This window comes from Podarcis tiliguerta, assembly GCF_965153285.1.
Source record: "Podarcis tiliguerta genome assembly, chromosome: 3".
Taxonomy (NCBI): domain Eukaryota; kingdom Metazoa; phylum Chordata; class Lepidosauria; order Squamata; family Lacertidae; genus Podarcis; species Podarcis tiliguerta.
The window spans coordinates 42,474,971-42,500,571 of NC_139536.1; the positions used below are offsets into that span (position 1 = coordinate 42,474,971).

At 39.5% G+C, this 25,601-nt stretch overlaps 1 protein-coding gene and 1 long non-coding RNA gene across 12 annotated transcripts in view; one reads left to right on the forward strand and one right to left on the reverse strand.

Annotated features, from left to right (window-relative positions):
* AKT3 (AKT serine/threonine kinase 3) overlaps positions 1–25,601 on the forward strand; it is a 103,085-nt gene that overhangs the window by 62,439 nt on the left and 15,045 nt on the right. For all 7 annotated transcript variants that reach the window (XR_014509156.1, XR_014509157.1, XM_083432221.1 and 4 more), the window contains 8 exons: positions 1,473–1,617; positions 6,802–6,933; positions 7,862–7,927; positions 10,069–10,137; positions 11,728–11,850; positions 17,425–17,553; positions 21,169–21,383; positions 23,249–23,336. Coding sequence is in view for 5 of the 7 variants with exons in the window: in XM_083432221.1 (XP_083288347.1) it covers positions 1,473–1,617; positions 6,802–6,933; positions 7,862–7,927; positions 10,069–10,137; positions 11,728–11,850; positions 17,425–17,553; positions 21,169–21,383; positions 23,249–23,336 (967 nt within the window). In the remaining 2 variants the exon portion in view is untranslated. The remainder of the gene's footprint in view (positions 1–1,472; positions 1,618–6,801; positions 6,934–7,861; positions 7,928–10,068; positions 10,138–11,727; positions 11,851–17,424; positions 17,554–21,168; positions 21,384–23,248; positions 23,337–25,601) is intronic.
* Positions 1,133–14,654, reverse strand: LOC310673669. Of its 5 annotated transcripts, none has more exons than XR_014509165.1 (6): positions 14,355–14,654; positions 13,544–13,712; positions 8,316–8,406; positions 6,975–7,339; positions 4,302–4,430; positions 1,133–1,276 (listed from the first exon to the last, which is right to left on the reverse strand). It is a non-coding gene; the product is annotated as an uncharacterized lncRNA (long non-coding RNA). The 5 variants fall into 5 exon arrangements; XR_014509166.1 differs by having other exon boundaries at positions 6,975–7,342; XR_014509163.1 differs by lacking the exon at positions 8,316–8,406 and having other exon boundaries at positions 6,975–7,342.

The following is a 25,601-nucleotide window of genomic DNA, read 5'->3' on the forward strand; positions in this document are numbered from 1 at the left end:
CTTTCAGACTTTGTGTGCATTTCTTTCAAAAGATGTGAATAAGTATACACAAAATATTTCTAATTCACAGATAGCATCTTTAATGTTTTTATAACATTTTAGTTGGCTTTATAATATTTCAGTCTTGTGTATTATTAATACATAGTTTATTTAATTAAAAAGGTGTGTTTTACCCTATAAGTATAAAGTATCAACATACAGGAAGATATAGTAGTTGATGTTGATTGCAAGTTTGCAATTTATTGTAATAATGTATTGTAATTCATTAATGATGAGTTCTGCTGTATTTTGCATTGTCAATTGGGTTCTGGTAACCACTGGCTGCTAAATTGCATATTGATTTGTGTTTCCTTTCATTATTCTCTACATTTAACTTTATCCCTAACTATATCGGTGTATTCATAAATTTAATGTATTCTAATTGTTCTTATAACTTGATTCTAAATATTAGTCAGAAGAAAAAATCCTGTACCATCAATTAATTGACACACTTTCCAAGGTCCCTGCACTACTTAGAGTAAATACTGATTCTCCTAGTTATTCCACTTCCTCTGTTAAGTGAATATAGTTGCCTGTCCAAGCATGAAACGGGGTGATTCGCTTCAGTAGTATTCACTAGGAAATAGCTGACCCAGCTTGACAAAACATGAAAAACCTATGTTTTTTGTAGTATGCTACTACCTTACAGTATCAGCCAGTGATTTCCTCAGCAGGAGTGCTGTGGAAGGGTCTGACGTGTGCCTATGACAACTTATCCAATGCTCTATGCCCAGAGTGGGGAGGAAGCATTGATCCCACCCCTCTCTACCAGCTACTGAGCAGGGGTATCTTTAGGAGGAGGGAATAAAGATGTTTTTGGGTGTATTATTGTTTTTGTTTCTTATGGTATGTGTTTATGCGATTTTATATTTTAAACCACACTGTGATCTTCAGATGAGGGGCAGTATAGAAATTTAATCAATACAAATAATTTTTATATAAACTATATAGTATCAGGATATTGCAGGTCTGGTTTTTTAAAATTCAGAAAAGCTTTTGGGTAAAGAGCATGCCTTTAAAGGATATTGTAGATCATTTGTCCTGAGCACAAATCTCCAACATAGCTTAAAAGATTGGACAGGATACAAAGACATTTGCAATACCATTCAATTCTTATGAAATAGTCTTTTGCTGTAGATCTTTGACTATGTGGTATTTGGTCCAGTTGATTCCTTACATCTGCTGTTAAGCATGTAGCTCTCTCATGGGCACAGCTTTCTGATCATGGGAAATCTGCCTGTGGAAAGTCAGCACCAAAGGAAATACTTGAGCACAGGGTGCAATGTATACAGGACAGGCAAATGCAGTAGGTGATTTGATTGCCCTCCATTTTTTCTATATTTTACGTGGCTTATGTATGTATTCCCTCATGTCCCTTTTAGTTGTATATTTATGAAATGTATTTATTAATAAAACTGACTTATTTTTGATAGGGAAGAATGGACAGAAGCCATCCAAGCAGTAGCAGACAGGCTTCAGAGGCAGGAAGAAGAAAGAATGAACTGTAGTCCAACCTCACAGATTGATAATATAGGAGAGGAGGAGATGGATGCTTCCACAACCCACCATAAAAGGAAGGTAATTGGAGATTCCTTCCTACATTTTAAAAGTGTGATCTTACTGCATTGGCATATTTCAGCTTGTAATTTATGGTGAGCTCAGTTCTCCAGTAATTTTGTGAATTTCATTATAATAAATTTGGAAAGCTCAAATTCCAGAAATTCTAATGGCAGCATTGTGCTTAACTCCTTCTAAATTGCCATTCCATATCAGACACAATGACAAATGATGCTTTGTTCATGATACTGTCATTCTTGTTATTGTAACAGTTAAAATAAATTTAAAGATCTGTATGCCTGGCAACTAAAAATACGCTATCTTTGCGTAAATTATTACTTCTTCAAACAGAGAACTGTACTGTTAAAATATATTGTATTGATTCTGAAAAGGATTGCCATTTCAGTGGATTGACCCTTACCTTCCGACCCAGTGACCAAGCAGCCTCCAAGACTGCTGTAATCAGTTGCAGTGTTTCCCCACAAAAGGCCACAAGCCCATGGTTTCCTGGCTAGTTGAGAGCTCTTAGCTGTTTGGCCATGGTCACATGGCCATGCATTCCTGAGCTATCTTGGGCACAGCTGCCTGTGCTAAGGACAGTCTCATCAGTGCAGCACTGTAACATTTGTGGATCATTTCCATAGATTACACTTGGCATATTTTGGACTTTGCGGTAACTGTAGGGTCTTGACTACGGGGTGTTCGTAAATTGTATCATACCACAAGTGCAATATTAAATTTAGAGCTGATATGAAATGTTTTGCTACAGATGTTGAAATGTGACAGCTAGCTGAAAACTTGCCAAACAATACAAACTGCAGATGGAAAACAATTTTCAGAAGCCAGAATGTAATCAGTGTCATATATACTTCTTTTAAGAACAATAAATACTGTTTCAGGTGTTACACAAAACCTTTCATGTAGGTTGTCTTAATATTCAGCAGGTATTAATAGCAGACAACAAAGAAATTTTTAAAATCATATGAATTTATGTCACCATTCAAAATACCTTCCCATTCAGCTTATATTATGTAAAAACGATTTAAAACCATATTAAAACTCAAACTATATGCTAGTAATAATAGCAGTGGTGGAACCTTTCAAATATTTTAATTCATTTCCATCAACCAGTTATCCTAATAACAATAGAGGCTTCTGCCTCTTAGGCACCTTTACTAAAATCAGTAATGAATAAAAACATTTTAGTGCCTTCCTAAATGATAGTAAGGAAGGGACTGATTGTATCTGTCAAGATGAGGAATTATTCAGAGTTAATTCAGGTCTGTATTATATTAAAGAATAATATTGCTTGTATTTTCCTTGACTTTTTAACTCCCAAACCCCTTTATTATTATTTCTTATTTATTAAATTTATATACCGCCCTATACCCACAGGTCTCAGGGCAATTCACAGGATAACATGAAAGCAAACATTTACTGGTAACACCTTTATTATTATTAATTGATACGCTGGACAGCTTGACTAAAATGATTTTAGTTGTTAATACTATATCATAGTATATTTAGGGGTTTCCAGTGTGGTGTGCCCACCAGTACCTCCTATGGCACTTGCAAAAGGTGTTGATAAATATCCCCTCAAAACCCCACAATTCTGCAAGACTGTTAGCTTTTCCTGTTCAGTTCCTGTTTGCACTGACTCATCCTCTCCCACATTGAGCATACCCCCTTAAATGTGCCTATATTTTGTTGGATACCAGGATTGAACATCCATTCTCCCATCCATTTTAATATCTCAATATTTCAATATCATTGATTGTTGTACATAGTTAATGTTATACATTAGCTTTGTCACATATTTCTATGTCTAAGACCAGTGATTTTTTGTAGCAGATGGTACTCTTATGTGAAGAACATAATCAGATTATGAAACAAAGAAAGACAAGTGCTCTGTTCCAAGGAATAAATCTGTACAGGAAACAAAGTATTTATTTAAGTTAAATAAAAAATTGTTTTATCATCATTAATCTGATTTTGCTTCAAAGCTTTTCCTTTCAAACGCATTTTTAAGTATCAAGAATCCCCCCCCCCCCATTCTTTTGCCTATTGTGGCATCAAATAGTGCATAGGAGATCAGGTGGTTCTGCCATGCTTGTGGCATTGGAGCAAAGAGACAAGCCACCCCTGAACCATGTGTGAGTCCACCAACAGCTGTTGGTTCTATTGTGTTTGCATCTGCATTATAATTTTGGTACAATGGAGCCATGTAGACAGGGTGCTGTATTTCAGTGGGCATTATTACTAACTTAAGTCCATTGATTTCAGTGGGTCTACCCTGAGTATGGACGCGGGTGGCACTGTGGTCTAAACCACTGAGCCTAGGGCTTGCCAATCGGAAAGTCGGTAGTTCAAATCCCCGCAACAGGGTGAGCTCCCGTTGTTCGATCCCAGCTCCTACCCACCTAGCAGTTCAAAAGCACGTCAAAGTGCAAGTAGATAAATAGGTACCGCTCCGGCGGGAAGGTAAACGGCGTTTCCGTGTGCTGCTCTGGTTCACCAGAAGCGGCTTAGTCATGCTGGCCACATGACCCGGAAGCTGTACGCCGGCTCCCTCGGCCTATAGCGCAAGATGAGCGTGCAACCCCAGAGTCGTCCACGACTGGACCTAATGGTCAGGGGTACTTTTACCTTTACCTTTCACCCTGAGTATAGCTTAGTGAGACCCATGTTATTGATAAATCAATTACATGGTAGTGATAAATGATGATAGAAGTTGCAGTCCAATAACTTCTGTAGGGCACCATCTTGAGTTCCCTTGCCCTAGGCTGTTCATCTGCTTGGAAAATTTCTGAGCCCTACTGATGAGAGCTCTTTAGCTGCAGGAAAAATAAACAAAGAGATGAACTTTGGATTTACTTTCCAAAAGCCCACAGGGACAGAACTTAACAAAACCTTATGAAGGTTATGCTTCTTATGAAGCATCCATAGAATACAAGGGGTAGCTTTAACTGCTATGCTGTCAGAGCTGGCTCCAGGTCCCAGCTCACAGAGGACCAATGCTAGCCGGTAGTAATGTACAAAAGTCTTTATTGAAGTACAGTTTCCATTCTCAAGCCGGAGCGCCCCAGCTCTACGTCTAGGGTTTAGACCGGCGAAGCTCCATCTGAATCTCCGCCCCCTGTACACCAGTTTAAGATTCTAGCCTTACTCCACCTCTTCCGTCTCTCCTTTCTCCTCTGGGTCCTGCTACCCCCCGGGGTCCCTTCCTTCCTGGATTCTTCCGACGCAGACGTTGACCCCCCTGACTCCTCCCTCTCTCTTCGGCGGGCTTTGGGACCTGGCTCCCTATCCGGGCTGCCAACTGCGCCGCCCTCCCGTACATTTGAACTTGGCGCGCGTGCCCAGCCTTCAACCTTCCTCTCGACCGTTTCCTCGCTCCCCGATGTAGGCGTGGCCAGTCCTGCCTCCTGTCCTTCTGCTGGCAGCGCGCCGCCTGATCCCGATGCCTGGGACTCCTCCCCCCTACTGCACTCTGGTGTGGACGCTGGTCCTGATTTCCAGCTGCTGCTCTCTGAGTCCCCTCTGGCCCCTTCTTCCTGGGGTGTCCCCCTAGGCACCCCCCTTGCCCTGACCATGGGAGCCTCTTTCTGTGAATCTTCTGATTCGCTGGAAAGACTCAGAGACCTCGGACCGCTGTCATCGCTGACATTTCCTTCGGACTCCTCCCCCTCGCTCTCCATTTCCTGTGCCTCTGCTCCTGAACCCCTGACATCTGCGTTCTTAATGTGTGTTCTAGTGAGATATTTCTCTTTAAACAAAAAAAGTCGATTAAACTTGAGGATATATATTCGGAAACAAAATAGTGAATAGCTGTCTGTTTAGGGTTCTTTGTGGGCATACAAAATTCCTGACACTCTAGGTGGCACTGTTGCACTATAGCAGATCAAATGAGTTTGTTACACCTGGCATTCCAGTTACTAAGGTTCCAAACAATAGTTAACTTTCAGATATTTGGAAAGCTATCATTTATGCCCAACCTATAACTAAAATGTCCCAAGTTCCACCCAAGATGGTCAGGTGCAAAAAAGGACAGGCTCCTACAATTTGGTTTTGTAGAAAAGGTGATTTGAGCTCATGACAAGCTACAACTTGCTGAAATTCCCTCTTCATTACAAATATTAAAGATTCAGTAACACTGTTCTCTTTCCCACCTAACCACCAACAAGGAAACATATTTTAATCAATCCTTAGTTGCCAAAGCTGTCCCCCTTCCTTTTTTTGAAGCTTTTTCTTCAATGAGATTATTCCATAATAAAATCCCTCTTTCTGTTGTGAAACTTCTTATAGCAGACAAGGTTTGTGTACTGATGTTTTGATTTTCTAAGGCCTTGTTTAGATTGCTGAAATTTTATTTTTGTTCTCTCATAACAGATAAAACAAACAATTTGCAAACTCTGTACTCAAAATAAACAAGCTGATTGTTGGCATTATGCTGCAGTCTGTGACTGGCATGGTATATGATCAGCAGACCATGTACATTCAGAAAATCTGCCCATGTGGAGCTTCAGAGCCAGCAGCATTATGGTGTTAAAGAAAGCTTAGTGAGCTGTCGTATTTCTGCGTCCCTTGGCTCCTTGGCCAGTGTGGTGTAGTGGTTAAGAGCGGTAGTCACGTAATCTGGGTAACCGGGTTCGCGTCTCCGCTCCTCCACATGCAGCTGCTGGGTGACCTTGGGCCAGTCACAGTCTCTCAGCCCCACTCACCTCACAGAGTGTTTGTTGTGGGGGAGGAAGGGAAAGGAGAATGTTAGCCGCTTTGAGACTCCTTAAAGGGAGTGAAAGGCGGGATATCAAATCCAAACTCTTCTTCTTCTTCTTCTTCCTCTGCAGTTCATAATCATTTTTAAACTGGCATCAACAACAATCAGTCAAAGCTAATAATTATTCTTATGTGTAATGTATAGTCACTTATGGAATATAGGATCACTGACATTTTATACATGGGCACATCTCCCGGGTGCAAACTACTGTCCATACATATCGGTCGTTCTTGAAACAAACAAGGGAGCTAAAAATGTGACCTTACAACAGAGGGTTTTTTCTGTTTGGAACTTCATCCATGTGGTCTATACACTTGTGCCTTTTTCTTGGTAATTGTGGTGTTTCATGGCAGGACAGCAGCATTTTAATGAATACAACATCTGCAAGGTGTAAATCCTATTAATTCCTAGTCTTGTGCTCCATACAGACAATGAATGATTTTGATTACTTAAAACTACTTGGCAAAGGCACGTTTGGCAAAGTTATTCTGGTTCGAGAGAAGGCAAGTGGAAAATATTATGCTATGAAGATTTTGAAAAAGGAAGTTATTATTGCAAAGGTACACTTCTATATTTAATACACTATTACTTATAAATATACCTGTGTGCTGAAAATAGCTTAATTTGAGACTGTTGGTGATGACCCAAGTGGGTCATCACTCTTTGTGTGATGGAGGCAAAGAACTCAGGGAGGCAGGATTAGTCCCCTCAGTTTTTTCTATCCTGCCTGACAGATCCGATCGTTTTCTCCCGGCTCTCACTGATCTTCCTTTCAGCTAAGTTCTTCTACTTTCAAATATTCATTATTTTTCTGGTGTTTTCCAGTTCCCTCCTATTCCTCTTTCACTTTCCTGTTGTGTTTGATTTCTGACTTTACTCAGTTTTTACTCAGTTTTTTTCCTTCCTCTGCTACAAATCTTGTTGGTATAGACCTTATCTATAAGACAAATCTTGAAAGTTGTCTGCCTGCTGACATAGCAGTAGAATTACTTAGAACAAATTAACAAGTGGTTGAAGCAATCATGATTCGTTAATAGTTTGCAGCAATTTTCACCAGTCCAGGTTGCCCACATGATGCTGCATCCATGGTTTTTTTGTTTTTTAGGAGTGACCAAACCATTAGTTAGCATATGAAGCACCCTGAAAAGCTTAAAATTGTGGGTACAGTTAAGTGATTTGCAGAAGCTGTTGTGCTTAAGAAGTGATGGTGGCTGATGGACTCCATATCTGGGTGGGGGTACCTTAGGGGTTAGAGAGGTTGCATAGATATTGAGGACAAATACTTAGCACTTAACTAAACTTAAAAGCATTCCTATTGTCACAGTTGTGTCTTCTAATAGGAAAAAAGTTGTGTGGCCTTTGCCCGTTTTGGTTTCCCCCCCATCCTCCTACCTTGCAAAGATACTGTGGGCACTTAAGTATTGTTGTTGTACAAATATATTTGTTTCAAATATTCATTACTACAGTTACATTTTTTTTACCCTTTAGGATGAAGTGGCTCACACACTTACAGAAAGCAGAGTACTGAAAAACACTAGACATCCTTTTTTGACGGTGAGTATAAATTATGATTTTAAGTGTAAAGCTATATGAGAGGGAAAAGTTACAGGTTCCTGTCATCAGTATAGTACTGTTTCAATCCCTTCTTTGGGGTCATGTTTGACTTTTGCATGAGATATTGGAACATGGTTCATCTCTTAAACTTGCTGTTTCAGAGCCAGTGAAAGCAACATTTGTGTTGCAGTTCACCTTATGTCAGATTTGAAATCAGTCTTCATACCACTGGGAGGAACGAGTAAATATTGTAGAACAGAACCTTGTCTTCTCTGCCAACTTCCTATTTGACTTTTGTTTTGATTCTTAGGGGGTAGAAGGAGGTGATATATTCAGACCCATCTTTCTGTTTTACTGTCCACCAGGTTTGTGAGCCTCTTGTACTTACAGTATAAGAGAAGAGTTTTTTCAAAGATGATGTTTCTCATATTTGTGTCAGATGAATTCCTCTTTTCAGTGCTAGCTGGTGTTTTCACTACCTATTTTTTCACAAGTTTATCTTCAGTATTGGTAAATATAGAAACTGTTAAAATATTCATATCATTTAAAAATTAATTCCGTTCTGAAGAATTTCCAGACTTGTATAGGTAGTGACTCTATTCTATCTAGAAAGTCTTTCTCTAAGTAACAAATAATAACCACCAGTTAATGCCAGCCAGTATTCTAAAAGATCTATGTAAACAGGACATATACAGAACCCTGATAAATGTAGCCAGAAAGTACTCTGGAGCCTGATGATTTGCCATGTTGATGTCAGTTCCTTTGGTAAACCCATCCATTGCCAGGACCCAAGACATTTTTGGTCTTAAAGTATTTGCATCACCAGCTATGTTTTGAAGATTTGCCAATTACCAGTGTTAATGTCCACATGATGGTGCTGGACTAAACAGATGGAGGACATCAGCTCTTATCAACTTCATAAACTGTGACATGTTTATTTAAAAAGGAAATCGAAGCAGTAATGGGACCCTCCTTTACATCTTGATATATGTTTGGGTTGCAGTAGTCACAAGAACTATAAATTATGAGATAGGATTTAGAATGTACAAATTACATTTCCCCCACCATTCTTTAAATGTTTCAAAGGGTAATCAATTGTGCTACTTTTTTTCCTTTGCTCCCAACTCATTCATCTAACTTATCCTAAGCTGTAAGGGAGTCTGTGGTGCAAAAACTATTAATACTGTCTTTGTACTTGAGAAATTTTCATGTTACAAAAAAAACCCCACCATTCTTCTGTAGTGGCTTCTAATTTGTGGAACTCTTCCCACTCGGTCACTTCTGGTATTTTAGGATGAGTGTTTAGGAAAACACCCATATGTTTTCAACAGATCTTTTGAGTTTCAGTGGATGTTGTATTGGATGAATGCTGCTTTTGAACCTGTTGTGGTGGTAGTTTTAACTGTAAGATTGTTTTAATAGATTTGTGGAGTGAGATGGGACATGTGTTTGTTTTATTATTTTTAACCTGATTGTAGCCTCTTTTGATAGAAATAAAAGAATAGCAGAATATAAATGTATCAAAATAAAGGAATAAATATACAGACTTGGTTAGATATTGATATTCAGATGCAAATGTTTGGAATCATTAATTCTATGACCATTAAAAATATATATTTTCCCAATTCTTGGATTTGCAGTCATAACTGCTCACATCACATATAGGTATTTGTCAGCATGTGGTATAACTCTTGAGGATTTAATTGGTTTGCATACTGATTGATCTTGCTTTCAGTTGAATACTCTTTCTTGCCAAAAGAGATTATGCTTTTATGCACCTTATTTCTCCAGTCCTATGCTTATTGAGGTTGATACCCACCACCATATAAGCAGACATGCCTTTCCCGTCCCCCGCTGCAGTCCCCATCACAATTTGCTTCAGAGAGCCCTCCAACACTCGAGTACATGGGGAGACTTTGGGGTGGGGGAAGAGAGGAACGGCAAGTCCCATTGTGCTTGTGAAAGTTCATTCCACTGACATCATTGAACATCTTAGTTGGAATAAGTCCTTGATCACAGTGTAGCTTACTTCTTAGCAGAAAGGTATCCAGTTGTGCTGCACATTAATTAAATAAAAAAGATGCAACCAAATGATATGAAAGCTATTCATAACTGCATTTTGTGATTGTTTTTTCTTTAAGTCTTTGAAATACTCATTCCAGACAAAGGACCGTTTGTGTTTTGTGATGGAATACGTCAATGGAGGAGAGGTAAGTCAGACAATGTGGTTTGTGGTGCTGTTCTGATCCCTTGAATTACAGATATTCATTTTTTTCTTTCTCCATGTATTCCTTTGTTAAAACCACGAAAACATTAGTTTTAGCTGCTAGGCATGATGGCTGTTTTATATCCAGTATCAGAGGCAATATACCTCTGAATGTCAGTTGCTGGAGATCATGTTTCTGCTCAATGTCCTGTTTATTGTCTTCTCATAGGCCACCACAAGAACAGAATGCTAGGTGAACCTTTGGTGTGATTCAGCAGGGCTCTTCTTGTGCTCTTAGTTCATTATATATCTCCTGTTTAAAGTGGGAATCCAGAGCCCTCCCTGGCCAAGTGCACTTCTCCTTATGCCAGAGTTTTTCATAAATAAATAGTGTCTTGAATTATTGCTAAATGGCAAAAAAAAAAAAAAAAAAAAAAAGTTGTTACAAACTTTTCTTTCTTGCATCTCAGTGGCCAAGTCTAAAAAAATATTGAGCTTCTGAAGATTGCGTTTGGAAATAATTAAACATCACTTTGCTTCTTTTCATACTTTACTTTTGATTTTCCTCAATTTTGTCAGACAGTTTTGCCACCACTTTAGGTGTAGATGCTTCTCTTAAAGTAAATATTTTGTCTCTGTGTGAGGGAGAGTGATTGTTAGTTGTTTGTACTAGAAATAGTCTACTTGCAGACAGGAATCAACTGTCAGAACGTGAAATTTCATCTGGAGGAAACTTGCAAGTTTCAGCCTTCAGTGTCTGGCTCTTACTTCCATACCCATCACTCCCTTCAATGCTCTACAAAGAGTATAGTGAAGTTGGTTTTGCTAACCCTAGGTATTGTAAACTAGGTCTAGTGTTGGTGCAGATACAATGCTATACCAGATTTGCATTGTCTGAAAGAAAATATTAACTTCACGTGATTAGGCTGATGAAAATAGTTTCTGAGTGTTCCTGGGAACTTTTATAGCTATTCTTAAGAAATAAATTGGATTAATTTACTGTACCTGCAATATACCATAAGCAGAGCTTTCCAAACTTTTCAAGTTGCTGACACACTTTTTGGACATGCATCATTTTGCGACATAGTAATTCAGTTTTACTAGCAAACTGGTGGTTAAATTTGTGTGACGCACCTACACACTGCAGCCAACACACTAACATGTCATGACACACAGTTTGGAAAGCTCTGTACTGCAGTACCTTGCAGTTGTGTGTATGAATAGTAAATAGTCCCAATGACTTCATTGCTAAAAAATAAAAATAAAAAATGGAGGGAGGGGACAGGGGAAGAAAAAAATTAGAGAATGATGATGATGCACTTTTTTCCTCTGGTAACTGAAGGTTAAATGGGTAGCAAGCAGAATGCCTTAAACAAGATTGGTATATTGATTAAAATGCTGATTTAACAGCTCGTTTTTTCCCCTTGGAAACCTGGAAAAGATAAGCCAGCTGCTGTCTAAGAGTGCTGAGTGTCCACTGAGAGTACACTATCTATCATCACAATATGGTGATGAGAGGTGTTTTATGTTTCTGTTAATTTCCCCCACTAAATCAGTAATTATTGCAATCCTGTCCCTGCTGTTTACCCTGCAGCTGTTTTTCCATTTGTCGAGAGAGCGGGTGTTCTCTGAGGATCGCACACGCTTCTATGGTGCAGAAATTGTTTCTGCTTTGGACTATCTGCATTCTGGAAAGATTGTGTACCGTGATCTCAAGGTAAAAAAAGAGAAGTAATCAAAATGTTGTTTTTGAAAAGACTATTGGGACAAACACAAAGTAATTATAAAGTTACACTGTTTTGAGAAAAGTAACTAGCCGAGGAAAAAAAGTGCACTGTAGATTGAAGTTCAGCAAAATACCCAATGCCCAATTTCAATCTATAATATCTGTATTCTGTTATTTATTTAAGCAATTGATATGGAAGGTTGGTCCTTGTTATGTGAATGAAGATGAATATGTATGTTGTGTACTTGGCTGGAATGAGGTGATTCATCATGTGAATGTTCATATAAGTAAAAAAGGCCCCCATACAGCCACAAAATCTTGTAGTGCAGCAGAACCCTTGGTGCCTTATGTTCGTGAGTTAGCTTCTCCGAGAAAACAATATACAGTTTTTTTATTCCACATGTCCAGTGTAATATTCAATGCATCCTTCAGCCTTCGGTTATAGATAGGTAGTCTTGTGAGTAGGAGGAATATAATTAAAGAATTGAACAGTAGGGTGTAACTGGGTCTTTAGTTGCCTGTTTACTAATTATGGATGTAATGTTCCTCAACCCTTGATCCCAGAAAACAGAATCAAAATGACAGTCCCAAACATATGCCAGTAAGTGCCAATATTAGAGTGGTCCCACCAACAGCTATTAGATCCTAGACCCAAGATATGAGCAAGCCTGGCTGGTGTGTCAAACTACACTGGTGCACCACTTTGAGAGTGTTCTCCTGTGCGTTGGCAGAAACTGAAGAGAAGGGGCTCAATAGACCAGATTCTCGCTGAAGTATTTTCATGCAAGCACTGACCTCAGCAGAGAAGAAGCAACATAAGGGCAATTCCATGCAGGCTGAGCAATGCATGAGGGCTAAGCTTAGATGTTGCCTGTTATATAGGAACTGGAGCTCTGTTTCAGAAACTGGTTCTGTCTTCACTGAGAGGAGGCTCTTCATTTAAAGGGCCCCAGTCTTCTTCAACAAACTTTCACTCCAATGGGGTAGTGATGAGTAGAATCACTGAGCCAAAGGAGAGTAACACAAGAGTGACATCCACACCATACATTTAAAGCACTTAACTTTCTCCAAAGGATCCTGCGAACTGTATTCTACCCCTCATAGGGCTACAATTCCAAGCTCTCTTAACAAACTACAGTTCCTAGGATTCTTTGGGGGAACCCATATGTTTTAAATATATGGTGTGGATGTGACCAGCATCTGTAGACCAAGGGGGTACTGACTTCATAGGCTCTTGTTGAAGTGCTTCCAGTAGGTATGTATATTAGATGTGCTCCAAATCTTAAGTTCTGGCAAGGGGTAACAATTGGCACTACAGTCTGCCACTGGTAAGATTAGGTGGATTTCTGAACCCACAGAAGGAAGTATCTGAATATCTGGAACTCTAGTTTGGGTGTGCTGATACTTCCATGAAATTCTTTTATGAGTTTGCCCATCCTTCTATGCTAATATTCATTTCCAAATATTGTAGTGTAGTAGATCTTGTTTGGCAGAGCATCACAAGAATCCTTATTCACAGATTGGCAAGAGCAATGACATCTGTAATCTCGCTAATTGGCAGATCTCATTTCTTCCCTACTGTTCATAATACAGCAAAGAGTTTTGCATCACAATGAATATAGTTATTTCATATAATCAGACTTCAATCTTAGTTATAAGGACTGTGCATCTTTCAAGTACTTGCCCTGAGTGATATGAGTGTACCAGGAAGAGGTTCATCATCACAACTGGTGTTTGGAGAATGTCATATACCATCGTTCCTCTTCCCGTTTTGTAGGATGTTTTGTAAGAATGTGAATCTGGTAGTCTGTGCTCTAGTTTCCATTTTATTTGTATGCCTTTTTAAAAACAGCCTGTGAAAGGTTTTGGTAGGTTTCACGTGACATTGAAGGAATAAGGAGTAAGTTAATTTTCTCACTGGTACATGGAGGGCAGTCCTGTTCCTTGGGATGGTCCCTCTTTCTTGCTGTGGCAAGCAGGATCCAGAATCTTATTTCCTTCTCACCCAGGGGAATGGGCCATCCAATTCACCAGATTGGTCCTGCCTGTTGCTTTGATTGGCTGTGTCCTTAAGGACCTAGTAATATTGGGGGTTCTTTCTTTCTTTCTTTCTTTCTTTCTTTCTTTCTTTCTTTTCTGTACCCCTTCTTCCTACCTCCAGCCTTTCTCTCTTTTTGGTTCCTAAACTCCAATTCCCTACTTCCCTGCTGCTCCCCTTTCCACTCCTTCCCTTCTATCCACCTAGAAGCCCTAGCCGGCAGGAAGCAACTAGCTGTAGGTAGTGTGGGGGGTACCACCCACCCACTCCTTACTCATGTGTGGTGCGGAATGGCTGCAGGAGGGTGGTGGGGGACAAAGCTTTTGGAAAGTGGAAAGGTGGCTGCTTCTTCACTTGGTGATTCAGTCCCCCTTGCAAAAATGATTGCAGAGCAGCTGCCAGGAAGGCATGTGGGGGCATGGAGCAGTGATGGGTCTTTCTTAGTGCTTTAGCATACCTTTTCTTAAAGCAGTGGAAGGGCAGCTGACCTTCATGCAGCAGAAGGCCGGCAATGGTGTCCAAAGCTCCAGCTGCACCAAGCAATCCCCTCTCCCATCACATGAATGGTATCAATTTGCGAGCTCCACAGCCGTGAGTGGAGCATTGCATTCAGAGCATAGCCATGTGTACGAGCTCTCTTTGTGATGTTTAGTGGGGGTTCATTGGGTATCCAGGTGACCACATTCACCATTTCCTATTGGATGAAAGAGGCTACTGTCCACTCATATTGGGCTGTGGGGAAATCACCTGGAGAAGGAGGTAGCAGCTCATTCTCTATGTCAGCTGTCTATAAGGGCACAGAATCATAGAATTGTAGAGTTGGAAGGGACTCTTAAGGGTCCAACCCCCTGCAGTGTAGGAACTCAGCTAAAGCATCCATAACAGATTGCCACCCAACCTCTGTTTAAAAATCTCCAAGGATGGAGAGTTCACAACCTCCCAAGGGATACCGTTCCACTGTCAAACAGCTCTTACTGTCAGAAAGTTTTTCCTGATGTTTAGTTGGAATGTCCTTTCTTGTAACTTGAAGCCATTGGTTCAAGTCCTACCTTCCAGAGCAGGAGAAAACAAGCTTGCTCCATCTTTCGTGTGACAGCCCTTTAGATATTTGAAGATTGCCATCATATCTCCTCTCAGTCTCCTTTTTTCTAGGCTAAACATACCCAGCTCCTTCAAGCGCTCCTCATAAGTCTTGGCTTCTAGACCCTTGATCATCCCAGTTGCCCTCCTCTGCATACGTTCCAGCTTGTCAACATCCTTAAATTTTGGCACCCAGAATTGGACATAGTATTCCAAGTGTGGTCTGACTAAGGCAGAATTTAGTGGTACTATTACTTTCCTTGATCTAGACACTATACTTCTCTTGATGCAACCTAGAATAGCATTTGCCTTTGTTGTTGTTGCTGCATCACACTGTTGACTCATGTTAAGCTGGTGGTCCACCAAGACCCCTAGATCCTTTTCACATGTACTGCTAGTAAGCTAGATGTCCCCCGTCCTATATTTGTGCATCTGGTTCTTGCTGCCCAAGTGCAGAACCTTACATTTGTTCCTATTGAAATTCATTTTGATGGCTTGCGCCCAGTTCTCTATCTCAGAGATATGTAGGGTGACTATATGGGTGTTTCTACACTTTTGCTGAGCATTACAGAATTGATGCCTTTTGACTCCCATTGTTTACAGTTGATGTTTATCCTATAGTGGGGTGTTTCATAGCAGGTAGAGGGTCTTTCTCACTTTGCCAGTTGGCCTGGTGGTTGAGGATTCTGGATCCAGAAGGAGGAACCATTCCAAGGAATAGGGCTGCCTTCCATTTTCCACTGGGAGCAAAAGGTCACACAGTAAGCAAACGTCTGTTTTCTAGAACAGGCAAGAGGTAGGAAGCCTCCACCCTGTGGGCCTAATTAGGCCCATCAGGCTTCCCCATTTGGCCCACAGTGTCATCTCTGACATGCCAAACCATACCCACTTTCCCAACATCAGCTGTACATTGCCTAGAGACTATTGTAGCTAAACAGTATATAATTTTGTTTTAATAATAATGTAATATATGATGTCAAAAAACCTGGCTGAGCCAAAAGGGGATTTGCAGGAACAGCTCATTGGTGGTGCCTGTAAATCCCTGGGCAATGTCCTGGGCAACATAGTGCTTTAAAAGGGGCTTCTGAAGAGTCCTTGGTGCTGGGAGATCACTTGATGTCATTGTGACATTGGGGGATCGGCAGGTGGATGACTGCCGGGGTGAGGCAGATAAGAGTCTGATCTACTGACCAGATCCAGTTCCCCATTCCTGTTCTAGAATCTAGCAGGTTTATACATTTCGTTTTATGCTGCTAGCATGATGTGATAACATATTCTTCCATGATTATATATGATTTCTGCACAGTTCAGAATACTATTATTTGGCTAAGTGACACAGTATATTTTGTCCATATTTTCTATCACTGTAATGGGCAAATTGGATCAGATTGCCAGATCAGCATTGATAAACATCATACAGTGCATTTCTACTCAGAAGTAGGTCATTTTGAGTTCAATGAGAGCTACTTATATGTAGTTGTATAGAGGAGCAAATAGGAATATTTTTTTTTTTTTTATCTGTACATGGCAAAGTAAACAGTTGATACATATAAGAGTTAAATGTATCACGTGTGGTCTTCGCATATTCACACTCCCATCCAGTCTTACGGTGATGTCTCTGAATGCTTGTGGAGTGCTCTTGAGGAATCGCAAACAGGCAAGCAAGCAGCAGTTGTCTTACAATTTGGCCCACCAAAATGAGCAGCTGGCATTAAATTTAACTGTGTTGTCTCACTTTTGCCGTGCAGCAGATGAAGTGGTTCACAAGGTCCCGCCGATCACCCTTGATGGAATGAAAAGTTCATAGGCCACTACTTTCAGTCTCTCTCTCTCCCCCCTTTGCTTCTAGAGCTCATTTCATATTTGATTCTCTAATTACAACTGCAAATAGTATGCAAAGTGAGTTTAGATCTGGTTATCTGAACTAGGAATATAAATTATTATATTATAAAAATACTATCATCAGAATGGCAATCATCCTGTGATGCTGTAAATGACACTTACAAGACCAAACGATGGGACCAAACTAGACAAGATACAAAGGATCTGTGATTAAATTTCCTGCTGCTTATATTTTCCCCTCCCTTTAAAGTAGCTGTGGGAAGCATCTAATTTGCCACTGGAAACTATTATTTGACTCTTTGGCAAATAGTATTGTGTATGTGTGGGAATAGGATTAAGAAAATGTAACAGGGGGAAAGGGTTAAACATTATTGACCCAGCACTGTGGGCGCCGATTAAAACTGGGGACCCAGCAAATGCTTATAATAGAAGTTCGAAACGTTGGAGAATTGATCACTAATTTCCAGTGCCTCATCTGGTTTGGCTCTTAATAATAGTAAAAATTGTAACAATGACTACAAAGTTGCTGGGTGTTTTTTGTTTGTTAAACAGTGATTTCCCTTCAAATGTTTAAAAACCAATTTTGTATTATTTGTAATATACAGTTAGAGAATCTAATGTTGGATAAAGATGGACACATAAAAATTACAGATTTTGGACTTTGCAAAGAAGGGATCACAGATGCAGCTACTATGAAAACTTTCTGTGGCACCCCAGAGTACTTGGCTCCAGAGGTATGTCAGCATTTTACTTTGTACATTTTAAATATGTAATATTTCACTTAATTACAACGTACTTGTCAATAGTAATTGGTATATTTGAAAACTGGAAAATATTGTTACAAGGGCTAATACTTTTTCTAGCCTTTTATCATGAGGATGTTTAAATGTTGTTTAAACATTAGCACAAATATTTATGTGTATCTGTGTATCTGAAGAAGTGTTCATGCACCCGAAAGCTCATACCAATAACAAACTTAGTTGGTCTCTAAGGTGCTACTGGAAGGAATTTTTTATTTTGTTACAAATATTTATTTTCAAGCTAGTAATTTTTACAGCAGAACTATTAAAATATTTTTCTTTCTATAGATCAATTCCTATGTACATTTAGTTGTAAGTGAAGCTTTTTCTTAAAAATAAGGAGCATGCTTCTTGAGTATTCTCACTCAGCTATCTAAATATAGGGCATAAAAAGAGAAAGACACAGATTACATGGTTGAAAATAATGGGATGGGAATTTTAGTTCTAAGGAATGACTGGAGGAAGTTCAAGGAACACTGCTGAAGTACCTGTACCTGAAGGCAGCCCTGGCTTAATCTGAGCAATTTAATATCCTAGAAAATATTTTGCTTTGAGATATAGCTCCAGTTAAGTTTTGCCAAGTTTTCATTAATATTTATCTAAGTTAATTTCTTCACCAACTTAAAGAGTGGGTTTTATTTCTCAGGGTCAAGAAGGTTTAGAATGCCCCCTTTTCCAGTTAAGAGTGCAGAGACTTTTGCGGAGCAAAGCAACTGCAACCTGCTCTCCAGCAGCCACACATTCCCACTAAACCCTGGTTTGACTTAGCGTGAGAAAGACCGGCTCAGTTTGCATCTATCAAAGGATGATGCAACCATTGTAACAGCTTCCTGTGGTGATGGAGATACAGTAGAATCATAGCTGTTTTGCCTTCGTGTGGTACTAACAGGACAATTGTTGTTTCCATTTATATCAGTGAACTGAGCCATGTGCCAGAAAACATCTTAGTCCTATTTAGTGTGATAAGGAAGCTTCTAGGTGATAGTTGTCTCCTGTCTTTCTTTCAGTTGAAGCAGTAGATGACTGGGTCCTTTTGTTGTAATAACGATTGAAATCAAGATCCTAAGTGGTCTAATATTTGGTTGCATTTAGATCTATGTTTAGATAAAGCAGCTGGTTTATTTTGTACATTATTTCACTTGTATCATGCTGTATAGGGTCTGTACCTGACCCAGGACCTTAGCATCCCCATTTGTTGGGCTCTAACCCAGAGCTTTCCAGACTGTGTGTCGTGACACATTAGTGTGTCGGCTGTGATGTGTAGGTGTGTCACTGGAAAGGGGTTAGTTTAACCTCCGGTTTGTTAGTAAAACTGAATTACTGTTTTGTGAAATGATACATGTCTAAAAAGTGTGTCACCAACATGAAATGTTTGGAAAGCTCTGCTCTCACTTCTATGGCAAATATAGGCTGCAAGTGTGTGAAAGTTGGTGCTCTTGGTAACTACTGTACAAGTAACAGTAATATTCAAACTCAACAAATTCTAAACAGGAACCTCTTGTAGAAATGTTGCACAACGTCTGCATTGTAACTGTGCTTCCTTTATATGCCCATCCTGCAGGGTGTGATGTACACCCTGTCTGGAATTGTCTGATCCTTCACGGTTACTGAAGCTAAACAGAATTTGTAAGTCCCTCAGATGACAGACCACTGGAAGCCTCATAAAAACAGAAAAAAGAGTTCTTGCACAGTTGTCAGTATTAGAATCCAATTAAGCCTGTCAATTTAGTTGTTCAGTTCTTTACAGTTCTTTAACACCCATCCTTCAAAGAATGGCTCAGAATACAGTATATTTTAATTTTCCTGTTTAATTGGAGAGATGTTTCAGTGCTTATGTTCTTTGAGAAAAATAGGAAACTATTATTCTGTTCATTTAATTATTTAATTTTAGAAAAAAATCTCTTAAACAGTTTACATCTATCAGAAGACCTTACCAACAAATTTTTTTTTAAAAAAATGCAAATACATTATGAAGATCCATCTGTAAAAGGCAACACAATCAGAAGCTAAACTAATTATTTGAGCTTCCAGCTTTTCTGTTGAGTTAGCAATCCTCCAATTGTAAAACAGTTTAAAAAATCCAATGTAGCTCACATGCAAGACCCAACAAAATTAAGTGCTAAGTACATTTTTGGCAGTTGACTTTTATTATGCCCAGTCCTCAAATGTACGAGTGGATAATCATCTGAATGTTACTTATTTTTCACATGCTTATGTGATCACACAAAAAGTGCATGCTAAAAAGAAGCAGATGGTGACAGATGGGGAAGGTTGAATAAGGTGGCTTTGGAAACCTAGAAAAATGCACTTCTGTAATAGTGTAAAAATAAAAATTTATTTGATTGCCAAGTTACAGATAACAAAACAAGAACCCGGGATGAAACCTTGATCGTATATGACAAAATTATTTTACAATAATCCTTATAAAATGTCTTACTATGATGATTGTATCGTAGCGTATTTTTGTATATTTTATAATGAATAAAAAAAATGACACACATGTTCTTGGAAGTAAGTCCCATTGAAGTCAGTACTGTAAAACCTACTAGAGTAAACATCTGTGGAATGAGAACATTAGAGTAATAAAATTTAGTTGCAGAAAAAAAGGGGGGTTAGTTGTATTGCTTTTTACTGTGCTTAACAGTCAAGATAACTTGTTCCATTCTTCAGTAACAAGCAAGTATCATATTTTCCTAATACAATATTGAAAAAGGAAATATTTTACCACACAAGCAGCACTGCCATGAAAGGCACCTAGCCTGAAGAATCAATAACTTACTAAAACATTATTATGGTTAAAAGCCCTAATATTTTAATTAAGTAAAGCATTTTTGTAAATACTTGACATACACCTAAGCCTAAGATATTTGCATTGTAGCAGCTGGCGGGTAGGACAGAGCCACCCTTCTGACACTGGCATTTCTACAGCTTAACTGGAAAGTGCTGGCGCATCTGCAAACCACTTACCTATGTTTTGCCCTTTCCCGGCACTATCCAGGTAAGCTATAGCAACACCAGTGTCAGGAGCTAGCGCTGGCTCTCCACACGTACTTCTACTGAATTTTCACATTACCTCATCTACTTAGCAGTTGGGGGGCTTGACTGGGTCTAGTGTAGCTTCAGCCCTTGCATATGGATGAATTCCAGTGCTCCTTGCTTCCAACTATTTTACTGGTGCATGTTTATTACAAAGGAAGTATTTAAGTTCTTCCCACATCCCCACCCAGCCTTCCAACTCATGCCCTGTTGCATGATTAGTTTGCATTGTTCAAAGACAGACATCTGGAAGAGGATGTGAGGGGAGCCCCCTTGACCTGGTGGCAGCCACACCTGTCTTCTCATAGTGAAAGCAGAGGCTGATGACAGTGAGGGAGACTCCCTTACTTTACAAGTACTACACCTGGTTTAAAAAGGGCGGAGTCATGAAATACGACATGAAATAAAACAAAATGTTTAATAGTGGTCAGGCTACCTACACTATGAAATGGACACACACCCTTTAATGTAATGACTAGTGTAAATTTCAGTACCTTTCTGTTCCTGGTTTAGGTTTTGGAAGACAATGACTATGGCCGTGCAGTGGATTGGTGGGGCCTTGGAGTTGTTATGTATGAAATGATGTGTGGCAGGTTGCCATTCTACAACCAAGATCATGAAAAACTTTTTGAACTAATACTAATGGAGGATATAAAATTTCCCCGAACATTGTCATCCGATGCAAAATCACTACTTTCAGGTCTCCTCATAAAAGATCCAAATAAACGGTAAGTCTGAAAGAATGCCAATTATGCCCAAGTAGACATTTTCATCCTAAAATACATTAAAGGTTTGTAGCACACATAGATGACTAGTTCTGAGGTCTGCCAGAATCCTTGTGCAATTTTTTTCCTGCACAGCATTCTGTATATGTTGCTTAAAGGGTTGAATGCTGCTGCCTGGTCTTTGACCACAATAAAGATTGATTGAGGGGAGGGTTGAATGTTTTCAGGTCAAATATTGCCCCTAGAGCAGCAGGCCCTTCTAGGGATTTTTGTGCATTTTGTTCATTCTTCAGGCACTGGAGTCATCCTTGATTTTCTTAAGACAGACCAAGACCAAGGCCTGGCTCCAGACACCCTCAGGAGATAGGCATTGGCCCTAGGCAGTGTCTTCCCCCTGGTAGACCACTGCTGTGTGAGAAAACAATCTAAGGTCAAAGAGGTTCCTCAAAGGGGTCACTCACCAGTTGGGGATTATCATTAACTTGAAGTTGAGGAAAGGTTACCTCCCATTCCAGCGGACCACAGGAAGTTTCCTTTTTAAAGGTACCTTTTGACACTGCCTCCAGGAGGAGTTAACCTTTGCTTGTATGCTCAGTTCTCCAACTGACCAGCCTGATGATAACTCGGGATTAAGTGGGTAGTGCAGAAGCAACCTTGAGGGCTGGCTAAAATATGTCTTAGGGCTCATAATCTTCCGAAATCACATTCCTGATTAATGTTCCATAGAGTTGGAGGCTTGGAAAGAACATGCTGTGTCAGAATTATTAATACACATTTAGATTTTCATCCTGTCTTTCAAATACATCTTCCCAGTGGTTTCAATAAATGACTAAAAATGCCACAACACAAATATTACTTAGAAATAAACTAAAAGCAGCAGCTCTGCATATATGAATTAAAAGATGTGGAGCTCTTGAGTGGTGTGATGAGCAAGCTAGTTGCCCTCTACTACCAATTCAAAATCAAGCCAAAGGTTTGTTTATAAGATGATCCCCTACCCATGGCCTAATGTTTACAATGGTAATGTAAGATATCCTAATTATACTAAAGGAGAGAAGGTGGAAGGAGTGTGAAAAAGATGTTGATTAATGATGTAAAAGATGTTATCTTTTACAGCAAGCAGGGAGATGAGAACCTAAACAGTAATAGAATTATTTTTAAAAAAATTATTTTGAGAGGTGAAAGCAGGCATTGAAATTCAACACGGAAGTGTCACATTTGGGATGAATTCCAAGGCATGGCAGGCAATAAAATAAAATATAAATGTACATCAGATACAGAAGTACTGTAGGGGATGGGAAAGGTCCTTATCTGCTGTGTTTCAAAATCTGTGCTCAGGTTACTAGAAGTCTTTGTAGTTCAAGAGTCTTGAGGCCTATTTATAGTACACCCCGTATGCAAAACTGCTTTTTAATTTTAGAACAACTTAGGTGATGTGATGACTCAAAGCAGAACAGGAAATGCAAGTACTTCATGTGTCTTGTGTATCACTTGTCTTGTGTGGAATACATATTTGCAATAGAAATGATTTTTTAAAAAATCTCTCCACATGAGCACTCCCTGCATTCCCAGACCTGCTCAGCTGAATTGCAGGTTGTAGCTAGTGTGGGTGGGAATACATGAACTCCAAGCTTTGCTCTTGAGGGTATTAATACTAGATGTGCACATTCTTAATTTTGAAAAAAATGAATCCATTAACCTCCAACATGAATACATGTCAAACAGGTAAGTAACATATTCGTCAAATGTTGTGCTGTTCATAGAATGGTTTTAATTTTTGGGGAAACTAAACTTCATAGGTAAAAAGAGCATCCTGCTTCTTTGTTTTTTGCTAATAAGACTTATGTAATTTATACTTTCCCAAATAGTCTTGGTGGAGGACCAGATGATGCTAAAGAAATTATGCGACACAGTTTCTTTGCTGGAGTGAACTGGCAAGATGTATATGATAAAAAGGTAGGTTTGTGTAGGATGGCACTGAATGCTTAAGATATTGAACATCTAGATTTCAGTTATATTTTTTATAAAGGTAAACATCTGGAAAACAGCAATTTTCATAGTTCCATAACCTAGTGAAACCATAGACCAAAATTCAGTGCTTTTAAGTCCCTTTGGTTTCAGTGGGATCTTTAAGTATGTGCATTTCTCTACTACTGAAATATGACTTGGAAATGTCAGAAACCTAGAAGCACCCTATGACAGCTAGAAGTGGATGTGGAATTCTGTTTTCAAGTCACTTCTGTGTGTGCCAATCTACAGCCCAAACTACTAGCCATCCAGGATAGGGACCAGGGGGTGAATTTAGTTTTTTCTATGAAGCTAAAAATTGGGAATATCTAAGAGGAGCTACACATCTGCATTAATTTGGGTTGGGTATTCTCAGTCAAAAATTGTATGGCTCTTAATCCATTCCTAATTATGAAATGTCAGTGTCTTTCTCCCCACCCCAATTAGGTTGAGATCATTCTTGCTAAATATAAATTACTCCATCCCAAAAAAACTTTGTTCTGTCATAAAAATATATTTTTGAACGTAACAATTCTTTTTGCTTGCTTTCTGTTCAAATCACAAGAGAACTATTAGGCAGCATCTCTTTGTACAAATGTAATACATTTTTACTTGATTCTCTTTTGCAAATGATATCTGTGGTATGTTTTAAATATATGTGTGACAGTCAAAAAGGAAATCTGGCTAGGATATTTGTATTACAGAAATATACTTTTTATGCTGTTGTGCTGCATCTTGTCTCATTACCTTTGGAGGGCATTCTAGTGTAATTCATCATGACTTGACAGATTATTTTTATTTCAAAAAACATATTTCTATGAAATTGATTCGAGTTTCTTAAAGGGTTTTAAATATTCTTTAGCCTCTCAGGCAAACATCCCTTCTCTAGAACCTTCAATTCCTGTTTGAGCCTTGGAGGAATTTTTCCTGTCTTATTCTACCTTGGCAGCCTCCTCTGTTAAGGTGAAAAATGGTGTTTTAGGTCAATCTTTGTTTCAGACTGATTTGTTCGTGTAACATTTTCCCCATCCACAAGTGCTGAACTTTTCCAAAAATTAAAGTAGTAAAGTTTATAAAAATAAATGCAATTAAACACATACTAAATACTGTTTTGACCGAGACCCAAATGAAAGAATAATAAAGCAAGTCAGATTTGTACTTTATTTAGTAGATTCCTTTTTTAATTTTTTTTTTTTTAATTTTTAAATCATTTAATGCAAGCAAGGGGAACCACTGGCCAAGTCGATACTGGCCCACCAAGGGTCCAAGTCGGCTTGCAAGGTCATTTCCCTGTCCATCAAGTTGTTAGGAGGACAGGGTTCAGTCCTGCTGGAGTCAGTGCATTAGCGGTAGGGAATGTGCTGGCAAAGCAGACTCCTACAGCTGGCAAGTTTGAACCCTTTGCTCATCAGCAGGTAGTGGAAGGTTCAGTCCTGGTGGGGAGTCAATCCTGTGGTTTCAACTCCATGGGGAATGTCCTGGTGAAGTAGGCCCTTGCAGCCAGCAGGATTGAACCTTCCTCTTGTCTATTAGTGAGTGAGGGGTTTATTCTAGCTCAGTTTTGCTGCACTTGCCTGTTGCTCTGCTAGTAACAGGCACACGTAGCCAAAATATGTGTGGGGATGTTTGAAAGCCCTTTTGCAAAGAGCCCTCACTGCTGGGCTCTTTGCAAAAGGTCTCTCAAACAGCACCATGCTGCAGTTTGAAGCCCCAACAGTTGGGGTTAGCTCAGCATCACTGATGGCACCTATTTGTCAGATTTGGTCCTCCACTGGCCAGGAAAGGCTTCCCAACCCTGATTGAATGTAACCACATAGTACGGTGCATTGGTGTAAATTTCTGGCAGAGCAACTCAATCTGCACTAAGAGACTCATGGAACATGTAGCAAGAGCCAGCAGGTGAGGAATTATTCAGAAAACCTCAATGGGTTGGAACCCAAGAACCATGAGTGGAAGGGGACTTCCCCACTTATTTTGCACCACAGCTCCTTGCATCCACGAAAGGTTGCTTATGAAGGTTGAGGGACTCTTCAGAATGGTGTGGGGTAGAAGTGCTGCTTGGGGAGAGGAGATGGGCTAAAAGTGGGCAGAGGCAGCTTGTGCAAACGAGGCATGGCAAACCTTTGATTCTGGACTGACACAGGTTGTGAAGAAACCTTAGTAAGCTCCATTAAAATAATAAAATGTTTGATTTGGTATCATGAATTCTTGAAA